General features: G+C 35.5%; 1 protein-coding gene across 3 annotated transcripts; it reads right to left on the minus strand.

The window, feature by feature from the left end:
- Positions 1-267: 267 nt before the first annotated feature.
- On the minus strand, positions 268-3,420 carry LOC131335888 (uncharacterized). Of its 3 annotated transcripts, none has more exons than XM_058371445.1 (3): positions 2,700-3,420; positions 1,407-1,849; positions 268-743 (listed from the first exon to the last, which is right to left on the minus strand). In XM_058371445.1, exons 1-2 carry the CDS (start codon positions 3,294-3,296, stop codon positions 1,448-1,450), a joined length of 999 nt encoding a protein of 332 aa, XP_058227428.1. In that variant the 5' UTR covers positions 3,297-3,420; the 3' UTR covers positions 268-743; positions 1,407-1,447. The 3 variants fall into 3 exon arrangements, with proteins under 3 accessions (XP_058227428.1, XP_058227429.1, XP_058227427.1); XM_058371446.1 differs by having other exon boundaries at positions 268-830; XM_058371444.1 differs by lacking the exon at positions 268-743 and having other exon boundaries at positions 1,216-1,849; positions 2,700-3,419.
- Between the last annotated feature and the right edge of the window lie 18,145 nt (positions 3,421-21,565).

The raw sequence follows: 21,565 nt of genomic DNA on the forward strand, positions 1-21,565 counted from the left end.
TACTATAAAAGTCCTTTCTTTTTTATCCTTTTTTACTTTCTAAGTCTTCTTGGCTTCAACCCAATTTCCTCATACAGAGTCCATATATGCAAGAAAGGCTTTAATCGGGTCCCAGTAATAATGGATGATAGGAATTCTAATTAGCTAGAAAAGAAAAGAACAAATTGAGTTCAACAGTAATACCATGGGAAATGCTAAGGTACCTTCACTTTATGGTGTGCTCAAATCGCAAAATGAAAAAATGAAAATTTTTGATATGCCTTTCCATGGTGAATGTTATCCCGTTTTCTCGTCAATGTTTTTTTCCCTGATAAGTACAAATTTCATTGAAAGCTCAAACAAGAAATACATCATCTCAGGGGCTGTCCCTGGAATACAACCAAGGCCCATACATGAGCACACACCCAGTACTCAGCAACACAGCAAGCACAATCAAAAAGGATCAAGCAGAAACGATTACTGGCAAACGAGAGGATCAAGCAAAGGCCAATACAGACAAACAAGAGGCTAAAGAAAACCCTGAACGAAACTCCTGAGCTGATCTCATGATTTTACAAGGACCCCAATCTTGGCATAAGGCTCTATTTTCCTGGAATGGCTCCACCATTCTCTTTTATAACTCAGATAGCCTCTCATGTTAGTCTTGCTTGACCCGGGCCTTGGTTCCTCTCGATCCATAGGTTATAACTGCGGCTGTCAAAAGATCATCTCATAACCAAACTGAAGAAACTTTCACCCTTCACCTGAAGCACATACCAATCGATGATTTCATTCAGCTTCCAAGGCCCATTTGAACCCTGCTCTTGTGCCTAACTGCCTGCCAAAAAGGCCTTGGAGTAGGGGCATGCAAAAGAAATGGTGATGGTGATGGATGTTATTATGGGGGCGCCGTAAGCCAAGTGGTTTTGAAAAAGTTATGCATCATACGGTGAAAATGTATGCTTTCTTTTGGTAATGTTGTGCCATTTTATCATTTTAATTTGTTACGACATTTGTGCTTTATGTTACACCATTTGTGATTTTTTGTATGCATTCGTATGATGAAAGTCAACCGGGATACAAAATCCTCTGTTACCTAAGCATTTCCTTACTAGGGTCATGCAATTACAAATGCATGTGTACAAGGATACATCCATATACATATGAAGGATCATAGATTACTTGAGTGACTAAATTCAGTAGTTTGTGATATGAGTCACCACTCCCATAATCAAATATCAGTAGTACGATGTCGAATGAATTTGCTAGTCAAAATTCCCACCAATCCAATCATGCAATTGACATAAAGTTTGTCAAAATCTATATGACTTCAATGGGATAAAATTACTGCCTGTGAAATACCAGGAAGGCTCAAAACTGAGAACATATCATACAATCTACTGTAGAAGCTTCACCACCAAAAATACCTGGAAAGATGTAACCAGAACATCACCAGAGAAAAACCAATTTACCCATGAAATGGAGTCCACATATCAGCATAAAACCTCAGAGCTTTAGGCAGAGCCGTCTTCCACTCACCAACATCAGGCATTTCCCCAGTCATAGCAATAGAACTATCCTCATTCCTATTTCCCATGGTCAAAACACTAACTCTGCCCGGAAAAACCTTCTCCAAGGCCCTCACACTCTCTTCCATCACCACTCTTCCATCACTTCCATCCTCTGCTTCAACACAACTCCCACCCACGTTCACCATAATCCTCCCTCCACGCCTCAACCTCCGCTTCATCTTCTCCCACGTCCTTGGGTCCTGTAACTCCGGTATCAAACACCCTTTATTGAACAAATCCACCAAAATACCCGAAAATCCGTCTTCAATCTCCGCCCCCATCGCATCCCCGATATACACCTTGTTGGAAAAGTAAATTTAGAAAACTTAGTTTTCATTCATATATAAAACATAGGCCTAACATACCCTTAAATGGCTATAAAATGACCAAAAGCCCTAAACGAAATCAGGGCTGGCTCAAGAAAATTTGAGGCCTAAGACATCAATCTAAAATGGGCCTTTTTATCTTTCCAAAATTACTTGACGAGGATCAATTTTCTAGCTTTTTGAGATACAAAATTACTAATTAGATCATCTTACTCTAGACCAAAAAAAAAAACCATGGGAACAGTTTACAACTAAAATTAGATACATAAACTTTCTTCTAAATAAGTGCTCACACCTTTTTTACTTGGAAACTATGTTACATGGATCCTTTATTTTGGCTCAAGTATCCATGTCGATGTGTCCTACATTCTAATATTCGCTCACTAAAAAACTTAACGAACGAATCTCAACATTCTAATATTCGCTCAATTCGGCTCGTTTACAGCCCTACCCGTACCCATATCCAATTTGGGAACACATATACCAGTATCCTAAGATTTAAGTTTAGGAAGGTCCGACGCTTGGACTTGCACCCGATACTCGCACCTGAATCCATGTAACATAGCTTGGAACAATTATTTCCTGTTTTGGGGCTTTTCTTGGTTGTAGATTCTCTATCCATACAACTCTTTGTTGTCCAATACGTACATACAATGCATAATACAGGTAGAAAAATGGGGGCCTAAATCCAAAATTTTAGAAAGCCGAGCATGAACGGAAAAAAAAAAAAAAACATGCATAACAAAAAACATAGGTTAATTAAGAAACATGAATAATAACCTGGTCTAAACAGGAAACATAGTAATACAGTAAAACTACATACCTTAAGCCTATCTGGGAATTTCCTTTCGAGCCACGAGAGGTCGAAATACTCCCGGCCCACCGAAATCACGGCGGGGTCGATCTCCCACCCGTGGACAACCCCGGTCGGGTACGATTCAAGGATCAATTTCGCGGCCGACCCGGCCCCGAACCCAAGGACGGCGAGCGGGCCGGGGGGGAGGATCGGGGGGAGGGTGGCGAAGACGTCGAAGTAGGTGGAGGTGAAGAGGCGTCTGTTGGGGAAGGTGAAGGAGATGCTGTGGATGTTGCCGGGGGAGTCGAGGAGGAGGAGGCGGGAGCCGGCGAAAGGGTGGTCGGCGGCGCGCGAGACCTGGACGACAGTGATGTGGTTGTGGAGGGACTTGAAGCGGGCCAAGGTCTTGACGTGGTCGATGGGGATGCCGTCGTCTTGGGTTGAAGTGGATTGGGTTTCGTTGAGGTGGGTTTGTTGGGATTTGATTGGGAAGGGTCGTTTGGGGTGGGTTTTGAGGGAGGAGAGAGAGAGAGGGGAGATAGAGTGGAGGGAGGTTTGGCGGCGGTGGGGGTTTAACGGTTGGATTTGGAGGGAAAAGAAGAAGGGTTGGGTAACTGATTTCATTGCAACTGATTTTGGGGACAGAGTGATAAACCCTCTCTCTCTCTCTCTCCGCTGGCAAAGGTAGAGGATGGATAGGCAAACAAAACAGCAATACGGGGACGTTTTGGTGATGTAGGGGGTGAATATTCTTTCAACTTTTCATTAGCAATAGCTACGTCTTCTTCTTCGTTTTTAATATTATTATATAGGGTTAGCGGAGAGAGTTAGTATTTCAGGATTCTGAGGTTGTTTATAGTCGTGAATCCCATCCAACTGTCCCTCATGAGGCTCGAACCCAAGTTCTTATTAAGGAAGGCAATAGATAATGTCAACTGAGCTAAGAGCTTATTATTGACAATCGCTACTTACTTCTCCAAACTCAAATTTGGTGTAATTTTATCCTAGATGGCCTAACATTTTGGAAGTACAAGGCAAATTTAGAAAAGTGGGGGCTCTTTATGCATTTTAAATCTAAAATGATAAAAAGATAAGACACCTTCAAATTGCAAAATTATTATTAGTATTTAGGGAAACAAAATTTTACGTTACACATATAATTACAGTTAACTAAAACAAAGCTTAAAAATCATTTTTCTTGCATTTTTAGCCGGGGAAGTGCTATTTACGCGCGTACAATCAATCTTTTCCTTATTTTTTCGTGTTCATTTTAAATGATGGCAATTTTATGGAAATATACATAATGAATACTATATAATTTTTTTTTTTTTTTTTGGGGGGGGTGGGGAGGGGCGGCCCTCAAGTTTACAACGGCTGCAGTCCAGTCCAGCCCAACATTACAATCCCTAAAGGCTAAACAGCATGCCCTCAAGTCCATTTCACTCACACACCGAAACATTCGACACCACCTAAGCTTCGGTCTCGACAAAGGTGTGGTGGGATCCTCCACAGATAGCGATGTGGTGTGATGTGATGAGATAATACTTTTCTAGCAGATGTGATGTCATACTATACTTGCACTTCCATTTTGTTCACCAAAAAAAAAAGACATTCGACGTGCCTAATTAGGAGGAAGTCCATGGAGTGTCCGAAGCCCAACCAAAACCACTAACCCAACCCAATAACATGTCAGGCCGGAAAAAGTTGAGTTGTTATTTTAGACCAAGTGGCTTTGGGTTGTCTAATTGCCTTAATGCTTTGGGCAAAAGAGCAAGAAATAGGGGAAAATGAAGGCCCATGACGTATTTTGATAATTAATACACGTCAAAGATAAATTAAGAACATTTGTAAACTCCAAAGATGGTAAAACACATCATTGGCCGTCATTTTCCCAAGAAATAGTAAACTCCAAAGATGGCCCCACTATACAAATAGAAATGATAGAGGTACAGAAAAGGGGGAGAGATTTCGTACCGACGGCCGCCGGTGGGCCGTCTCCGGCTACCGGACGGCCGATCCGAGCCGTCCAAAAATTCTTAAAAAAAAACCGAGGGGCCCTTTGCGGGAATCAATGGCATCCGAGGTGTGTAGGGTGCTTGATCGGAGCACCCCTTTTCGCGTGTAACATTTTACACGCGAAAAGGGGTGCTCCGATCAAGCACCCTACACACCTCGGATGCCATTGATTCCCGCAAAGGGCCCCTCGGTTTTTTTTTTAGAATTTTTGGACGGCTCGGATCGGCCGTCCGGTAGCCGGAGACGGCCCACCGGCGGCCGTCGGTACGAAATCTCTCCCCCTTTTTCGGTACATATAGCAACACTCCTATACAAATTCCATAATTTTGGGTAAAATGTGATAAATGACAACAGTTGTGTTATTATTTGTTAGTAGTAACCAAAAAAATTTGCTTGCACATGTAATAATATACTAATATACCAAAATTTTCTAACCTAGATGAAGATGTGTGGTCTTGTACATTCATAGTTTAGAAGAATTTTAATTACAACAAGGGAAGAAATACAAATAAACTAGAGTTATAATAACGATGAAAAGTTGAACCTGTAGGATCAAAACATTTCTTAAGTTGATTTTTTTTTTGTCTTTATTCAAAAAAAAAATTGCATTTGTTAATTTTGCGTCAACCGTTTGTGGATTGTTGATTCGTCTCGGCGAGAGGAATCGAAAAAATATAAAATTTTGATTGAAACTCATAATTTTTTGAATAAAGACAAAAAAATAAGTCAAAAATGCAGTCTTTTTTTACCTGTTTTTTGTCTTTTATACAAAAATTATGATTTTCAATCAAAAAAATTTACTTTTTCGATTCCTTTCGTCGAGAAGAATTAATAATCCACAAAAAGTTGGCGTAAAACTAATAAATGCGAAAAAAATTAAATAAAGTCAAACCAAAAAAATCAATTTTACTTTTTTAGCCAAAACCAGCCTTAAACATTATTATTCCCATACATTTAGCTACACAATTATTGACGACGCAAGTTTATCCACCATATCCTTATCAATCGATCGCATAGGCAAATCATTCTATCTTTGTGGTGAAAGGGCCCTAAAGATTGGCCCATGTGGAAAATTCTTCAGTGCCGGGTGGGTACCACGCGGTGCCCGCTCGGCGCATCCGAGCTATCCATTGCGTTTTTGAACGGCTCAAATTTGGAGAGAGAAAGTGTTGGGGTGAGAGGGGAGAGAGAGTTTCAATCTGTGCCGTTCAAAAATATTGTATTCAACGGCCTAAATATGCCGAGTGGATACCACGTGGGATATACCCACCTGGCACCAAAAAATTTCTTGGCCCATGTATTTAACTGAGGCTAAATAAGAACAGCTAACTTATCTGAGCCTAGACTGTATTTGGATCTAGGATTTTTGAAAGATTTGTTGATAGTTAAAAATGGAAAGAAAAAAAAATCATAAATCTAATTTGTTTTGTATTTGCTTTTCTTTTCTTTCCAAAAGCCAAATACCTATACACAATCTGGTAAAAAATTAAAAGATAAATCCGGAACCTTAATATATATATTTTTTGGATAGGCATCCGGCTCCTCAATTGCTAAGAGCATCTCTAACCCATCCTTTATTTCTCCATTTCATTTTCTATTTCTCGATTTTGGAGGAAACTCTTGCTCCAACCCTCCTCTATTTCCTCCTCCATTTTGGAGAATGGAATTTGATACTCCAAATATAGAGTACGAAATAAACAAATAGAGGATCCTCCAAATTCACTTGTTGAATATAAAATGCAAAAGTAATTAACAGATAGGAGGGAAGTGCATGAATAATTATGATTGGAGGAAAAGTAAAGAAATATTAATTGAAATAGAGATGAATTATAGATATAGAGATTTGCGATTGAAATTTGTATATATACAAATAGTGAGACCTTCTATATCTACTTTTCGATTAATAAATATCAATTTCATCATCTCAAATGGAGAAATAATGGCTGTTGGGTTGGAGCTCTTAAAAAATTTAAAAAAAAAAAAAAATGCCTGAAGAGTACTGTGTTTGGAAATTAAATGCATGAACCATACAATTCAGCTATATGTGTACCTGATACATGCATATAACCCAAGCGTTTGGAACTGCTGGTATTTCCCTACAGTGGGAAAAGTAAACAAGTTCTTTACAGCAGCAACCAATCGTGATCATTCAAAAGTGTTCTGAACGGTCCGAATTTTAATAAAAAAATTTCGGAAAAAAGTTTAACTCTTCCCCGAAAAAGTTTCGTTGACATCCGGACTGTCTTGGATGGTCGCGATTGACTCCGTAAAACAACTATTGTTGAGTAGTTTTTTTCTTCCCTAAAAATGGAATGGATAAAGAGTCTCTCTCTTTTTTTTTCTTCCTATAAGTGGAATGGGTGTCTTTTGCAATAAAGTCTCAATCAACCAACACTTAAAGCTTCTTTTTCAAGTGATGATGATAATCATAAAAATGATGTTGAAACTAATAATATTGCTTTGGAACCCCCTTTCTTTCCCTTCATCCTTCCCCCAAAATGATTTGGCCTTTTGCATGCCTACTTTTCAAACTTTTTGCTTGTGTCCTGGCCTCCCTAGTACAGATAAAGTTTATTTGTCATGTCTGTAACATGAAATTAAGCTTCCATGACCATCATGCGCAACATAGATCACGAGACAGAGTCATGAGCTTAGGTATTTTGGGGCATACAAAGTTTAAAAAAATACTAGTAAAATTTAAGCAAGACCTAATTAAGAAAAAGAGGTACTATCATTTATAGGCTTTGGAGGAACACATAATAAGAGAGTCAGTTTAGCTATTTTGGGGCAGACAAAGTTAAAAGATACAGTAAGATATAAGCAAAGACTTAATTTTAAGAAAAAAGAGGTATCAATTAAGCTTGGAGGAACACATATATGAGAGAGTCAGCTTTGCGGATCAATACACTGCGTTCTGTTCCTTAAACCCTAGTTTGGTCTTCACTCATCGCTGAGGTGTCTTCACTATTGTAACAACGTCAGCACAGTCGTACTGTTTGCTATATTATTATTATGCATATGTTGCTCAGCTATTTTGGGGCCTTGGAGCACCTCTAACGGGGATTCAAATCCACCATGGAGCTCCAAATAAACGGTAAGAAAAGGGGAATGGGAGCATATCTCCATGTAGAGCGGTGCATAGCGGTTGATTCGGCTACTCATCTCGGCAATCGCTGGGATCTTAACCGAGTAATAGACGGTTCAGATTTGTATGCGCTCATATTCAATCCGAGTTGTCCTGTCAAGATGAACGATCGGATCAGTCGCTCTGCACATGCTCGGTAGGGAGCTGCCGAGCAGCATTCCCGGGTCATTGCCTTTGAATGCAAAGTCAAATCCTACGTGAATTGGACAGGCTTCATTTCACGTTTATTTTGGCAACAGCTGCCAAATACCAAAATGAGCCTTTTGAAATTTAAAAAAAAAAAAAAGCAATTTATATTGAAGCCATTGAGGATTTTTTTTTCCGGAAATGATACTCACACAACCGTTGTGTGTGTTGTGTAACCAATTTTGACCGTTCAGATGTGTTTGGACGCTCTAGATTTTTAAAAAACTCTTCAAAGGAAAAGTTTAACTCTTCCAAGGAAAAGTTTGAACGAATCTTGACCATTTATTACAACAATGGACGGATGGAGATTGGTTGTGTTTGATATTTTGCACAACCGTTGTGCATGTAGCATCTTTGTTTTTTTTTTCCCCATAAAATTGAGAAGTATATATTTTCTATTACAATCTGACACTGTGATTGGAGCAGGAAGGTTATGTGGATGCCAACTCTAGAAATGGAAATTCGCCAAATTGACATCTCCATATTTGAAGCTAAGGCTGGAGTCTGGAGATTCTTTTAGATGCATGAGATCACACATTCTTCTAGTTTACTCTATAAGTCTTTTTCTTTCTTAATCAGCTAAGAAAATTTTATAAGAGAGCTCGTTAAGGGTACATCGAGGAAAAAAAGGCATGATAGAAATCCTCAATTTACCAAAGAGATATATCAGCTCAATTTCAGTTTACGAATGCCCCCAAGGCTGTGTTTGAAATCCTCCATAATATCGTAAACACACCCAAGTTGAATTTTGCCTTGATCCAGAAGTCTCATGTAAATTCAGTTATTTTTCTCTTTCAATATGCAAAATTAGTTGTAATTAACTTCTGAAAATCAAAATTTCTTATTAAGGTTCCAATCTTTCTTTCTTTTTCTTTTTTTCTAATTGAAGCATTACTTTAGTATTAGGGTCCAGAAAAAATAACACATATTGTTGGGCCTAAAGCCTCATCACATCATGATCCTTCACTTGCCCCCCAAGTTGATTTTAAGTGGGAGATATCTTGTCATGCAATTGCAATACTTGACTTCAATAAGGGATTATTAATTAACTTGATTTGAACCCTTTATTAAGGAGTATAAGCCTAATTAATTTCAAGATTCCATGGCACCTAATCTGTTCAAGAAAACTGCTCGTACCGTAAAATCGGTCCGAACCGTCCTATTTGGTTCGGTTCTGCGGTTCTATGGTCAGGTTATGGTTCCAAAAAAATAAGAACCGTTAATTTTGGTTAGGTTACTAGTTCTCAAATAATGAACCATGGTTATAACCGAACCGGACCGTTTAAAACTATGATAAATATAGATATACATATGTGTGTGTAATTAAATATGTATTTGAATTTGGTAGGTTAATCTTTTCCTTGCTAAACTTAATTTATTTAGAAATGAAATTTCATTTATTAGGAAAGCTTTTATTTTTTTCTTTCATTTTCTATTCCAGCAGATTATCTTCCTATTTTTTTAATTTTATGAGTTTATATTTTGTGAATAAGTGTTTGAATGCTCATTGGATAGAACCGGAACCGAACCAAAACCGGATCGACCGGTCTTGCGGTTTGGTTCTGGTTAGGTTCCATGTATATATTGGTTAGGTTCTGGTTTTCAATTTTCTAGAACCGTTTGAAATGGTCCGGTTACTGATTTTCTAAGAATCAGACCAATCCGAACTGTGTACACCCTACATGCACCCAAAATCCACCGGCTTTTAAGTCAAAAGCTTTAATCACTCTGCCTTGAGAAGAAATATAACCTTCCATTGTCTAATCATAAAGTTAAAGTGATAAAACACACTGATTAAAGTTTGATCATGTTATGAAATGATCCAAATTTCGTGATTTGACTCCTCCGTATGAATTTTTTCAACTCCTCCTCCAATGAGTAATATAGTAATACAGACTTTCACTGACTTAAAAAGCGTTCATGCACGATTCACGTTTTTGCATTTAGATTGCTAAAGCAATACTATAAAGGTTAAGTATTTCCTTCTCTATACATAAGTTTTTATAACATTTACGACCATGTTATTATTGATACTACAAGATATGACATATTATATATTCCCTCAACTTGAAGTAATATATTGCATGTACAATTATTATAATACTAAGGGAAATGATAATGCCAAAACTATTTTGTTGGTGTCAAAACTCTAGTGCATAAAAGACTTGTACCATGTGCAGTGTACAAGACTTTGTATTGGAGTTTTGGCATCAACAAAAATAATTTTGGCAATCATATTGTGACGTGTGCAACTTTACACTAGCTACATGGATGTTATTGCTTTACAGTCAATCATATTTTGATTACATCATTCTTCTAAACTTAGTCTGAAACTTATTTTGGTATTTTTTATTTTTGTAACTTTTTGTTTAGCTTTTCGTAGTAATTTTTGGGATTAATCGTTTGTCTCAACGAGACGAATCGGTAAAGTCTAAAAATAAGGACCGATGTTGAAAAAATTCAAATAAGACGGCAATTCAGACAAATAAGACAGCTGTTTGATACTTTTTTCATCTTTAGTGAACTTTTTTTTTTTTTTTTTTTGCTTTTGGTCATAATTTTGAATTTTTTAGACTTTTCTCACCAAGAAAGATGACTAATCTAAAAAATATCATTCGAATCTAACAAAAATTCGAAAAAGATAAACAAAACACACAAAATGAAGACGAAAAATAAGTTTACAAGAATGGCGTGATCTCCTTTTTTACTAGAACTATCACGATTATCACATATACAATCATTAAGCGGAACTTAAAGAATCAAGAACGGCATACCCGAATCCATTAATGCGGAATTTGAGTGATCCGATAATTTATTGAAGAAGCCATAATTATGCAAGAGCAACGTGCCTAAGGTGGAAAACAGGTTTCTCTCTCTTACTGTACATTTCTTTCAATCGTTTAGTACCTCCTAAATTGATGTAACCCTAAATGCTCTTATATAGGCAGAGGGAGAGGACCAGATAGTGAACATTATATTTACTTCACATCAAAGTAAAATCTATCCATTGACCAATAGCATAAAAGTTTAGGCAAAAAGATATGAATAATCATATTAGACCTATAATTCGTATGTGCCATATATAAAACATGTGGGTCATAAAGAATAAATATAAATTTAGTCTTATGTCTAGTACGAATGGGAGGATACATAAAAATCTAGTTCGAATGGTACTCCATTTTAAAGTCAAAGAGTGGAAACTTAAAATCGGTGTTAAATGCATATGTAGCTGGTTATTAATTAAGTGTTTTTTGATTGAAAATAATTGCATTTATGCATATTATTAAATGGAACTTATGAGCCCCACATATGGAAAAGGGAGTAATACTTATTTGAGTTTATATATGTTATATAAAATTTTCATGAAACACATGTACTCCAGGTTCATAAGTCTAATCGAGTCAAATACTACTAGGTTCATGTTCGGCTCATTTATGTAATGATCTGTTGGAACTTTGGTGTGTATTTGTAAAACACATCGTACATGTTTTCTCTAGTCCCACATTGCTAAATCACAAAACTTCTATCCACTTTAATGACTTTGCACACAAATGAGATTGTGAATAAAGACCCAAAGAGAGGTCTCGCGCGCTTAGGAAAATGGGCGGCAATTTGAAAAACTGATTCGGAAACTAGTTAACCGTGTGCGCGTCACGGGTTATTCGCGCAGGGGGGGTGCAAATCCGGGATTTGAGCCTCGCGCACGTACTAGTAAAGCCCACGTTTTTGCTAAAATTCTGAAACACGTTTTAGAAAGCGTGTGCTAAATTAACACAATTCGTTTTGATTTGATTCCAAAAATCAAGCCCTGCCCTCACCTATAAATACAGCACTTCGGAATTGGTTTCAAAACACAGAAAAAACGACTCTCTCTTCCTCCCCTAAAATGTTTTCTGAGTTTGAGCTTTAGGTAGAATTGTGTTTTGTTTCGATTTTTCTTCCGTGCAGAGAAAGCCGAGCAGAGGTGCTGAATTCTGGGCTGTTTTATCCTGGGGACGGCGGGGAATGATCATTCATTCCACTCTCAAGTAATGTGACTATATTTTCTTAATACTAGATTATTCTATTGAATGCGAACAAGATTATTCAATGGCTCTCTTTCGCTTTGTATGGTTACTTGATTTTGGTAAGGGGAAAAAAAAGGTAAGGTATCAAGTTCTTTTCTTTTTTTGTCAAAATCGTAGAAATTTTATTAGAAATCAAAGCAACCAATTACATCAAAAAAAGACGTTTATCTTTCTCAAAAGGAGACAATAATCAATCAAAAGGTCTAACTTCCTGAGTTCAACGAGTTGTAATCTTCGCTATAATTCCTTCAAAAAAAATTCCCAGTAAAAGGTAGTTTCTTGCTTATTAATTTGCTTTAAGGAAAAAAACCGAAATGGTCCTTGTAATTTAGTGTTTGTGTCAACTTGGTCACTCTTTTCTAAAAACTGGGTTCTCTGGCCCGTGTTCTTTTTTCTAAAATACTTGAACTATTCTTTCGATATTCAAGAGATGGCCAAATGTACCTAAACTCTATGCCAGGTGGAAACTCTAAGTTATTTTCTAAATCCCTTTTGTGGCCCGAACTACGGTCGGGCCTGATTCTCTTTTACTTGGAGATATGTAGGTAGCTTGATGAAAGCTCGGTCCTTTTTTAAAATAAAACCCACTTCAATTTCTAAAATTCAAACATTTTTCAAAAATATCTGAACCCCTTTTATAGAACACAAAACTTCTCATTTTTCCTTTCTTTTCAAGAACCATGTTGCAATCCATAGGAACCCGATCACTTATCCAAGTCCTAATCCCTCTCGTTCCTTCCCCCCAAAGGAGAACGAGACACGTTTCGGTCGAAGGTAAAATCTCAGGTGCGACAAATGGAGAATGGAATCCTTGAAAAAAAATGGAGAATGGAACAAAGAGGCTTTGTATTTTGGTTCAGAGGTATACTAGGGCAAGAGAAGAATGACAAATTATGATTTTAACCCTAGAAAAGTGGTCCATTCATGTCTGGGGTTAACAGAGTCTAACGACAGTTAGTAATTGGATCAAGTTGGAACAAAATGAAAATTACAGAGTGTAAATTGAGTCAATTCAAACTGTAGGGACCAAGTTGACATAAATACTAAACTACAAGAACCATTTTGGTTTTTTTCCTTTTGCTTTTTTTCCTTTTGCTTTAATATATTTCCATGAACAAATCCTAAATCCAAACGAAAGTCTGTGCACACGTGCGTACGGGATGCAATTAAATAGTGGGGTGACTATTCGCAACTCCGTATTTTCTTTCTTAGCCCATTAAAAATTTTCAATTATACTCGACAGTTAGTTACCTAAATTGAGATACACTTTTAGCATACAATTACCGAAATATAATATTCTTTTCAGCAGCTATTTACCGAAAATATATGTTCGGCAGTTGTTTACCGAAAGTTGAACAATTTTCGACATGTAGTTACTGAAATATAATCTTGTTTTTAACAGCTATTTACCGAAATATTATGTATAATTTTCAACAACTATTTTTTCCAAAATGTAGTTGGCTAAAAGAGAAAATACGGGGCTGCGAATAGTCACCCCCTTAAATAGGCAGAGATATCAATAAGGGATGCATTAAACTTGGGGAAAATTTTACAAATGGTCCCTCTACTTTGCACGAGTTCTCATTTTCGTCCCTCTAATATTAATTGTATCAATTTCAATCCTATAGTTTTCATTCCATCTCAATTTCGTCTGTCTCCCTGGCGCTGTCAATGAAACAAATGGAATTAAAGGGCAAAATTGTCATTTTCTCTCATAGAGAACTAGATTTAGATTTGATGTAAACCAAAGAGACTATTTCTAAAATTTTACAATTTACTTTCGTTTTTTGCAAATAAAATAAAAAAGACCTTAAGTAATGTATTTGATAGCTGAATTATTTTTTATTGGGTAATAAAACTATATTGAAAAAATTTATATTTCATTACACATTACAAAAATATTAAAAAATGCACAAATCAACCCCTTAGCTAATGTCTTTGTATCATGTTCTTATAATCTTCTTATTTTTTCACGCGATAAAAAAATGTTCAAAATCCGTGTTTATTTGTTATATGAGTGATCTTATGAGTAAGTCCCAAAATAAATACATTTATACCCATATTTTAATGTATTTGATCTCTTAATATTCAATAGTGTTTCATTGCTTAATTAAACACAATTACAAGATTTCTAAATATTACTGAACAACTTTTTCTTTTTAATCATGTGAAAAAGAAAATAACGAGAGTGAAAATCAATTGAAAAAAAATACAATACCAAGACATTTAACATAGGGATTGCTTTTCGAATTTTCTCATATTTGTTGTGATATATATAATAAAAACTTTAAAAAATTTCAACATATTTTGATTATTCAATATAAAATGTGATGAGAAATATATTACATATGATATATTTTAAATTTATTTACAAAAACAAAAGTAAAAATAAAATTGTAGAAATAGTCCCTTTAGTTTGCATGAAATCTCAATTTAGTCCTTCTTTGAGGAGAAATGACAATTTTATCCTCCAATTCCGTTTGTTTCATTAACGCCATAAGCAAGAGGACGAAATTGAGACAGAATGCAAATTATAGGGCTAAAATTAACACAATTGATACTAGATGGCCGAAAATGAGAATTCATGCCATTGTAAAATTTATCCTTAAACTTAAACATGGAGCGTTAAACACGGATGATGTTTTTGCGTAACAACTTAATGTAAACATACATGCTAAAAGCAGAGTCGACCCTGAACAAAAATTTGAAGTTTGACCGCTTTCGGTTCCTAAAAGTTTTATGAACTTTAGAAGCTCCGCCCCTCCTTTTTGGTACTTATATTAATAGTCCAACGACAAGGGTTCATTTTTTTATTTTCTTTTTAGATTTTCGAAAAGTCAAGGCCGGCCCTAACTAAAAGTCTAAAAGTTCGAATCATTGATCAACTAAAATTTTTCTTTAGGTCCCCGAAAAAATGCAATGCCGTCTTTCAGATCATATGATCTACACAATGATCATTTTTTCTGGGGCTGTAACCATGGGTTCATGATCAACTAAAATTTCGAATATTAATTGAACGGTTCATCTAACCAGCGCACTATAGCGCCCTGTAAACAATTACCACAGTTAGCCACGTGTTCTTGCCGTCTCCTTTTTACTTTATTTCTGAGAAGCATCATTTACTCCTACTTGCAATTGACAATTTTAACCTTTTATCTTTTGCTTTGAGACAAATCTCATCTCCATTTACAGAGTGTTTCCGGGAATGAAAATTTTGTAGATTTTTATTTATGGTTGAGAAGTTGTTAGGTGTTTTCGATAGTGAATAAGTTGTTTATGGGTTTGTGAATAGAATAACTGTAGTAAAAAAAAAAATTTGTTGACAATTTTTTATTAGTAAAAATGAGATAGTAAAATGCATTAAGATTTTAGCATTTTTTGTTAGTGAAAACGGAGCCTTGTAGCAAAAACAAACTCTCGTCTCTCTGAAAAAATCACTTTCGTTCTCTCTCATCGTCATTGCTTTTTTCCAATTTTAATAAAAAAAAAATCTCCACCCACATTCTCTCCCCTCTAGCCCTCATTGGCCAATTGCAATCAATTTTTTTTTATGGGGTCCATTACAGGTTTTATAAAAATTATTCAAACCGCAAATTATTCTTTTTTTTTTTTAGTTTATGAGAAAAATAGCCCAATCTGATATCGGTAAGGGTCCTTTCAAAATTTTTAGGGCACCCTATGAATTTTGAAACAACTCTTACCAATATCTAATTGAGCTAATTTTTTCAGAACTCATAAAAAAATATTTTAAGAATAATTTGTTATTTGAATCATCTTTGTAGGATCTCTAATGGACCAGCAAAAATTAAAATATGATGATTTTTGGAGGTCATTACGAGCCCTACAAAGATGATTTAACCTGCAAGTTATTTTTAAAATACTTTTTATGGGTTCTTGAAAAAAATTAGCTCAATATGAGGTAAGGGCTGTTTCAAAATTCATAAGGCGTCTTACAAATTTTGAAACACCCAACAAATTCTAAAATAACTCTTACAGATATCAGATTGAGTTAATATTTTTTTTAAATTCATAAAAAATATTTTAAGAATAACTTGTGGCTTGTGATGGGCCTCACAAAAATTAAAAAACAAAATTATCAATAGGAAATGTCCAGTACGAGAGGGAGATGGGTTTATCGAGAAAATGAAGAACTGAACTTAAAGAAAAGGTAAAGGGTGGTATTGTAATTCGGGTGGAGAAAGTAAATAGTACTCCTACTATATTAGGGAACAGAAAAAAATTTCACCGCCGACGGGTACTATGTGGTGCTCGCTCGTGCATCCGAGCCGTCTATTTCTTTTTTGAACGGCTCTCAGATTTTTGGAGAAAGAAAGTGTTGGGGTGAAAGGAGAAAGAGAGTATCAATCCAAGCCATCCAAAAATATATTGGACGGCTCGGACGTATCAAACAGATACCACGTAGGATATACCGTTCCGCACTGAAAAATCTCTACAAGAAACAAGACATTTGTAGCGACACCTATAGAAATGCTATAGTAAGCCTATACTAAACGGATGCACATGGCGGTGTTTAGCTTTTGCCGTAATTTAGTGTACTTTATTTGTGTACTTAATAGAGGGAACTCACTTCGCATGTCGTTATTTATCTGTATCAAAATTTAATCTGTTTATTTTAGCATGGAGACAATTTCGATTACGATGGTGCAGAGAACTTGAGTTTATCGACGCTGGCATCATATCCATAAAGTAGTAGAAGAAATATCGATGCATAACAAGTTAAAAGGAGATAGATATTTCTTCCAATCCATTTTGTGCACCCCCATTCTAGAAACCTGAATAAATACTTATTTTTTAAGAAGATAATTTTAAGCTCAAAAATTATGTATTTACGCAAATAATTTTTCTATCAATATGGATCTTATTTGATAAATTTTATTGAGATCTTTTAAATAGCGCAAAAAAAAATTGAAAATTATTTTTCATTTGCATTATTTTTGAATTTGAAAATATAAGATAAGCTGCTTAATTTTTAAGAAGATTTTTGAAAAGGAGAGTCTGGTCTTAAAAACTATTCATACCATGAACGATTGGCCACCCCATTTGTGCTTTTGAATTTTTTACTCTTCTTAATTATAGCAACTATTGTTAGTACTAAATAGTAAGATAGGTTGCTTGATTTAATTGCCTTCTCCACTGACCATTTAAGCAATCTATCTAATTGATCAGCCAGATAATTGTGGTTTTAAATCAGTTTGTTGGGTGATAATGACCTAATCAAAATTGGTGCAGGTCATGAATCTTAATTAATGAGGGTTCGGATTACCCAAAAAATCTGTGGACGATCTGTGATATTTTTGTCTGTGTGAATAGCACGGTTCCTTCCGTAGCAACATGAGGGTTTTTTTTTTCTTTTTTACGAAAAGCCTATTCACATAGATAGTTTGTGCACAGATTGACGTGGGCCATTACAAGTCCCACACAAACTATTTGAGCTATTCATTAAATTTAAAATATTTTTTTGAGAGCCTCCGCGAAAAATCAGCCTCGTCTAATACCTATAAGTGTTCGATCCAATCATATAACTTTTCATTTAGATTATAGGATCCTAAAACCTAAATGAAAAGTTAGATGATTCCATTGAACATCCATAGGTATCGGATTGAGCTTATTTTTCTCGGGAGCCTTTGAAAAAATATTTTAAATGATTTATGAAAGGTTTAAATAGTTTGTGTGAAACCCGTAGTGAACCCCACAACGCGATTTGTGCACATAAAGTTATTTATCGAGCAAGATGAAAAAAGTAACATGAGGTTGACCGCATGCTAGCTTTTTCCCACTAGAAAAAGGCATTGCAGCATTCACAATGGTATAACCAAAAGCAACTTATTTACGAAGTTAGCAATGTTGGCCTATAAAATGGCTCACAATGAAGGAGTAACTAAAATTAGCAATCTCTTGACCAATGACTAAATTTGAGCCAATAACTAAAAATAATGGGTCCTACGATAACAAAAGTTATTCTCAGGGTCCACACAAAGTATTTGAGGGTCCTAAACCAAATCATCAAGTGGGGTCTTAAATTTTTTCACAATTACAATATAACAAGAGATAATTTATATATATAATTAAATTAAAATATTATACCACATTTCATGCAAAACATGTTTTTTTGGTTCGGTGGTTTGGGTGTTTCCTTGTGTTCACTTTGACAAAAATTCATAACCAAGCAGCAACATATTTTCCACTATGCTGTTTTTGGACAAATAAAAATTTAAGAAAGAAGTGTTTTGGGAAGGAATCGAACCCAAGCACACCCTGTGGGTTAGAGGTTATCTTACCAGTGAACAAGGAAGGCTCATACAAAATATGTTGGGGATAAATTTTATACTTTTTCCGTCTCATTTTCATTGTCTATTATTTTGTATGTCTCTTTCATGTCTTTTGCCTATATCTTTAAGTGTGGATCTTGAAATATATGTAATATAGATCTTTTTTGAGATAGATCTTGATTAGTTCTATAATAGAAAGTTTTCAAAATTATAAAAAAACGTTATAGATTAAAAGATATGAGCAATTAAAAAATGACACGCAATTCAAAAATGGACAACAAAAAGGAGACGGATGGAGTACTATATAATTACTTCTAACGGGCCCCTCTTTTTGGGCTAAAATCTTGGGCCCAAGGCCCAAAGCCCAGGCCTCTTAGACCTTGTCTTTGGGTCGGCCCTGGTTATTCTCTATGTTCTTGTTCTTTGAAACTCATTCTCTATAGAATAAATGCTTTATTGGTAGAGATGAAATGTACTTTCCACTTTGACAAATGATTTTGCATTTAACAATGTTGGTCACTGTATGAATTTTGACAAATGCTCTCTACTTCCACTTATTGTACTAGAACGTCATTTAATGTAGACTATTAGATTCAGGGTGTGTTCTATTAACTAAAATAAGTACTTATTTTTTGAATTAAAAATGACGTATTGTGAAAGAATGACTTGTCTCGTAAGCCAAAAAATAATAACCTTGCGGAATAGCGCCTGAGAAGAAAAAAAGCTGACCGCAAGATTTCAAATTTTTGTCAACTCATTTTGATTTGGCCACTATAGAGCTTAGGGTTGCTAACTTTAGCCATGCACTAAATGGATAACCTCAAGGTGATGTGTTGGTTGTTTGGACTAATAAGCCAAATGACTTATTTTTTTCTTCATATTCAATTTTTTTTTGTATTTGTTAGCTTTTCGTTAACTTTTTGTAGATTATTGCTTCTTCATAACGAGAGTAATCTAAAAAGTAAAAGAAATTACCCATTTGGCGTGGGTGTTCCACACTTGTCTATTAAAAAATAAGTACTTATTTGTAATTTTCAAGCTTTAAAATGGTATGCTTACTGAAATCAAAAAAAAATTCAACATGAATCTTGTTTAATAGATTTCGATGAGATCTATCAAACCCTGAAAAAAAATTTAAAAATTAATTTTTTAAATTTAAAAATAAATACTTATTTTTTAAGTAGTACTTATTTGGGTAAGCGAAACATGTAGCGGCCGAACAACCAACGGTAGGGAATGGACAGTATGTGGGTTTTGATTGGGTGTAGCTGCGGTGACGGGGACGGCGTAAATTCCATGATAGGATTATGTATCTGTCGTAAGTATACATATCTATGTCAGTCCTACGTGTGACTGTCGGTTACCTTATACTACTCCGTCATTCAGCCCTCCAATCATTGCATCGTCACGGCCCTCTCTTTCTTCTTCTTCTTTTTTTTTTTTTAATTTTTTAATTTTTTATGATAGTAATGTTCCGAAACGGTTTTGTACAGTGCACCCTCAGCCTTACACCATACAATGTGACAGATTCGACCATCCATCTAGGCAATAGATAACTCAAATTTTCATCCGAATAATAAACGGTTGAGATTTGTCGGAGCTCGAATTAAATCCGTATTGTTCGTGCCGAAATAGACGGCTGAATCTGCCGCACTATACGGTGTAGTGCAGCAGTAACCCCCAATCTGCCTAATATAGGCGCACGTCAACGAATTCTTGGGCTCTAAAATTAACAATCGAACAAGTCTTTAATAGCCCTGAGGTTTGGAACGTTTTGACCTTGCAACCTCTTGATAAGTAAACGCTACATATGGCTACAACCACACGCTTATTTTTCTCTGCATATTAAGGTGAGGTCCACACATTTTATCTTCAACTCTACACAAATTGCGGTGGAAACGTAACTTGGAGCACCGAATAATTTTTCGTTACGCCTCATATCATACATGAGGTCCATTAAATTCCACGTATAGCAATAAAAGGTTGCCTTTGATCTGGGCATTCTGGATTAATTGAGTTTAGGCTTTCCATTGCGTTTTTTTCTTTGGTTCATTAATGTGGTTTCGATCAAATTTGGTAAAAGACAATAAATGGAGTAACATTTTAAAAAATGTATTGTGAGAATTGATATTTATACTCCTTTTCTTTATATCCACACTCATTTTTTTGGTCTTTTTTTAGTAAAAAATTACCATCTTTCAACACTAAAAAACAAAAAAGAAAGTGTGAATATCATTTCCTGAAATAATGTGAGTTCACAGGAGCAACTCCAACAGTGGGAGAATCCTCGCGGCAGCTCAACGATGATATTTGACTATAACATGAAGTCCATTTTCATGTCCCATAAAATTTGTCCAGTACTTCCGTAAAACAATAATTAAGAAATAACACAATTTTTGCAAGAAAAATTCAAAAAAATTCAACAATTTACTAGATATCAATGACTTCTTTTAGCTTATGAAAAGATATTAAATTTTTTCTCGAAAGAAATGTATTATTTTTTAGTTCTCGTTTTGCAGACCAGATAAAACTTTATGAGACGGTCCACTACACATTGGAAATAAATCGGGATATAAATCCTTCTAGAGGGGTGCATGAGTTTCATAGCATGTGAATTTTATCGAGAGATTCACCCTTTATGAGAAGTATGTTTTAGTATATTTGCAATAACTTTGATCGAAAGGGTAAGGCACCGTGTACGTCCCGGGTTCGGATTAATCCATACAGTTTTTCCTTTAACTGTTTCACACGTTTGAACGTGAGGTGAAATAGCTCTTAGAGCTGCTGATAAAAAGAATCGAACCTGAAACCTTAAGAATGAACAAATTCCTGAGTTCTAAGTCAAGACCAATTGACCAATCCGTTGGGTTGCGGGGGAGTAGTTTGTTGGTTCGTAAACTCATTTATTAGTTGCTAAGATTTTTCTTTTAACGTACGGAAGTTTAACTTGAACAAGAAAGAAACCCCTCAGTTTTGGAAAATGACATCTTTTCAACTAACTCGTCTCTTTGGCGTGTGATAACAAGTTTGAAAATAATCACCATGATGCATCATTTGGAGGGAGACTAAAAATGGTACACGATTGGAACATTTCTAACTAAATAAATGTCTAATGGGTAGCTTTCAATTTCTTTATTTTAATAACAAGATAAAGTATATATGCTAACTATGACACTCAAGAGGAAAATA

The sequence above is a fragment of the Rhododendron vialii genome, chromosome 8a (genome assembly GCF_030253575.1).
Source record: "Rhododendron vialii isolate Sample 1 chromosome 8a, ASM3025357v1".
Taxonomy (NCBI): Eukaryota; Viridiplantae; Streptophyta; class Magnoliopsida; order Ericales; family Ericaceae; genus Rhododendron; species Rhododendron vialii.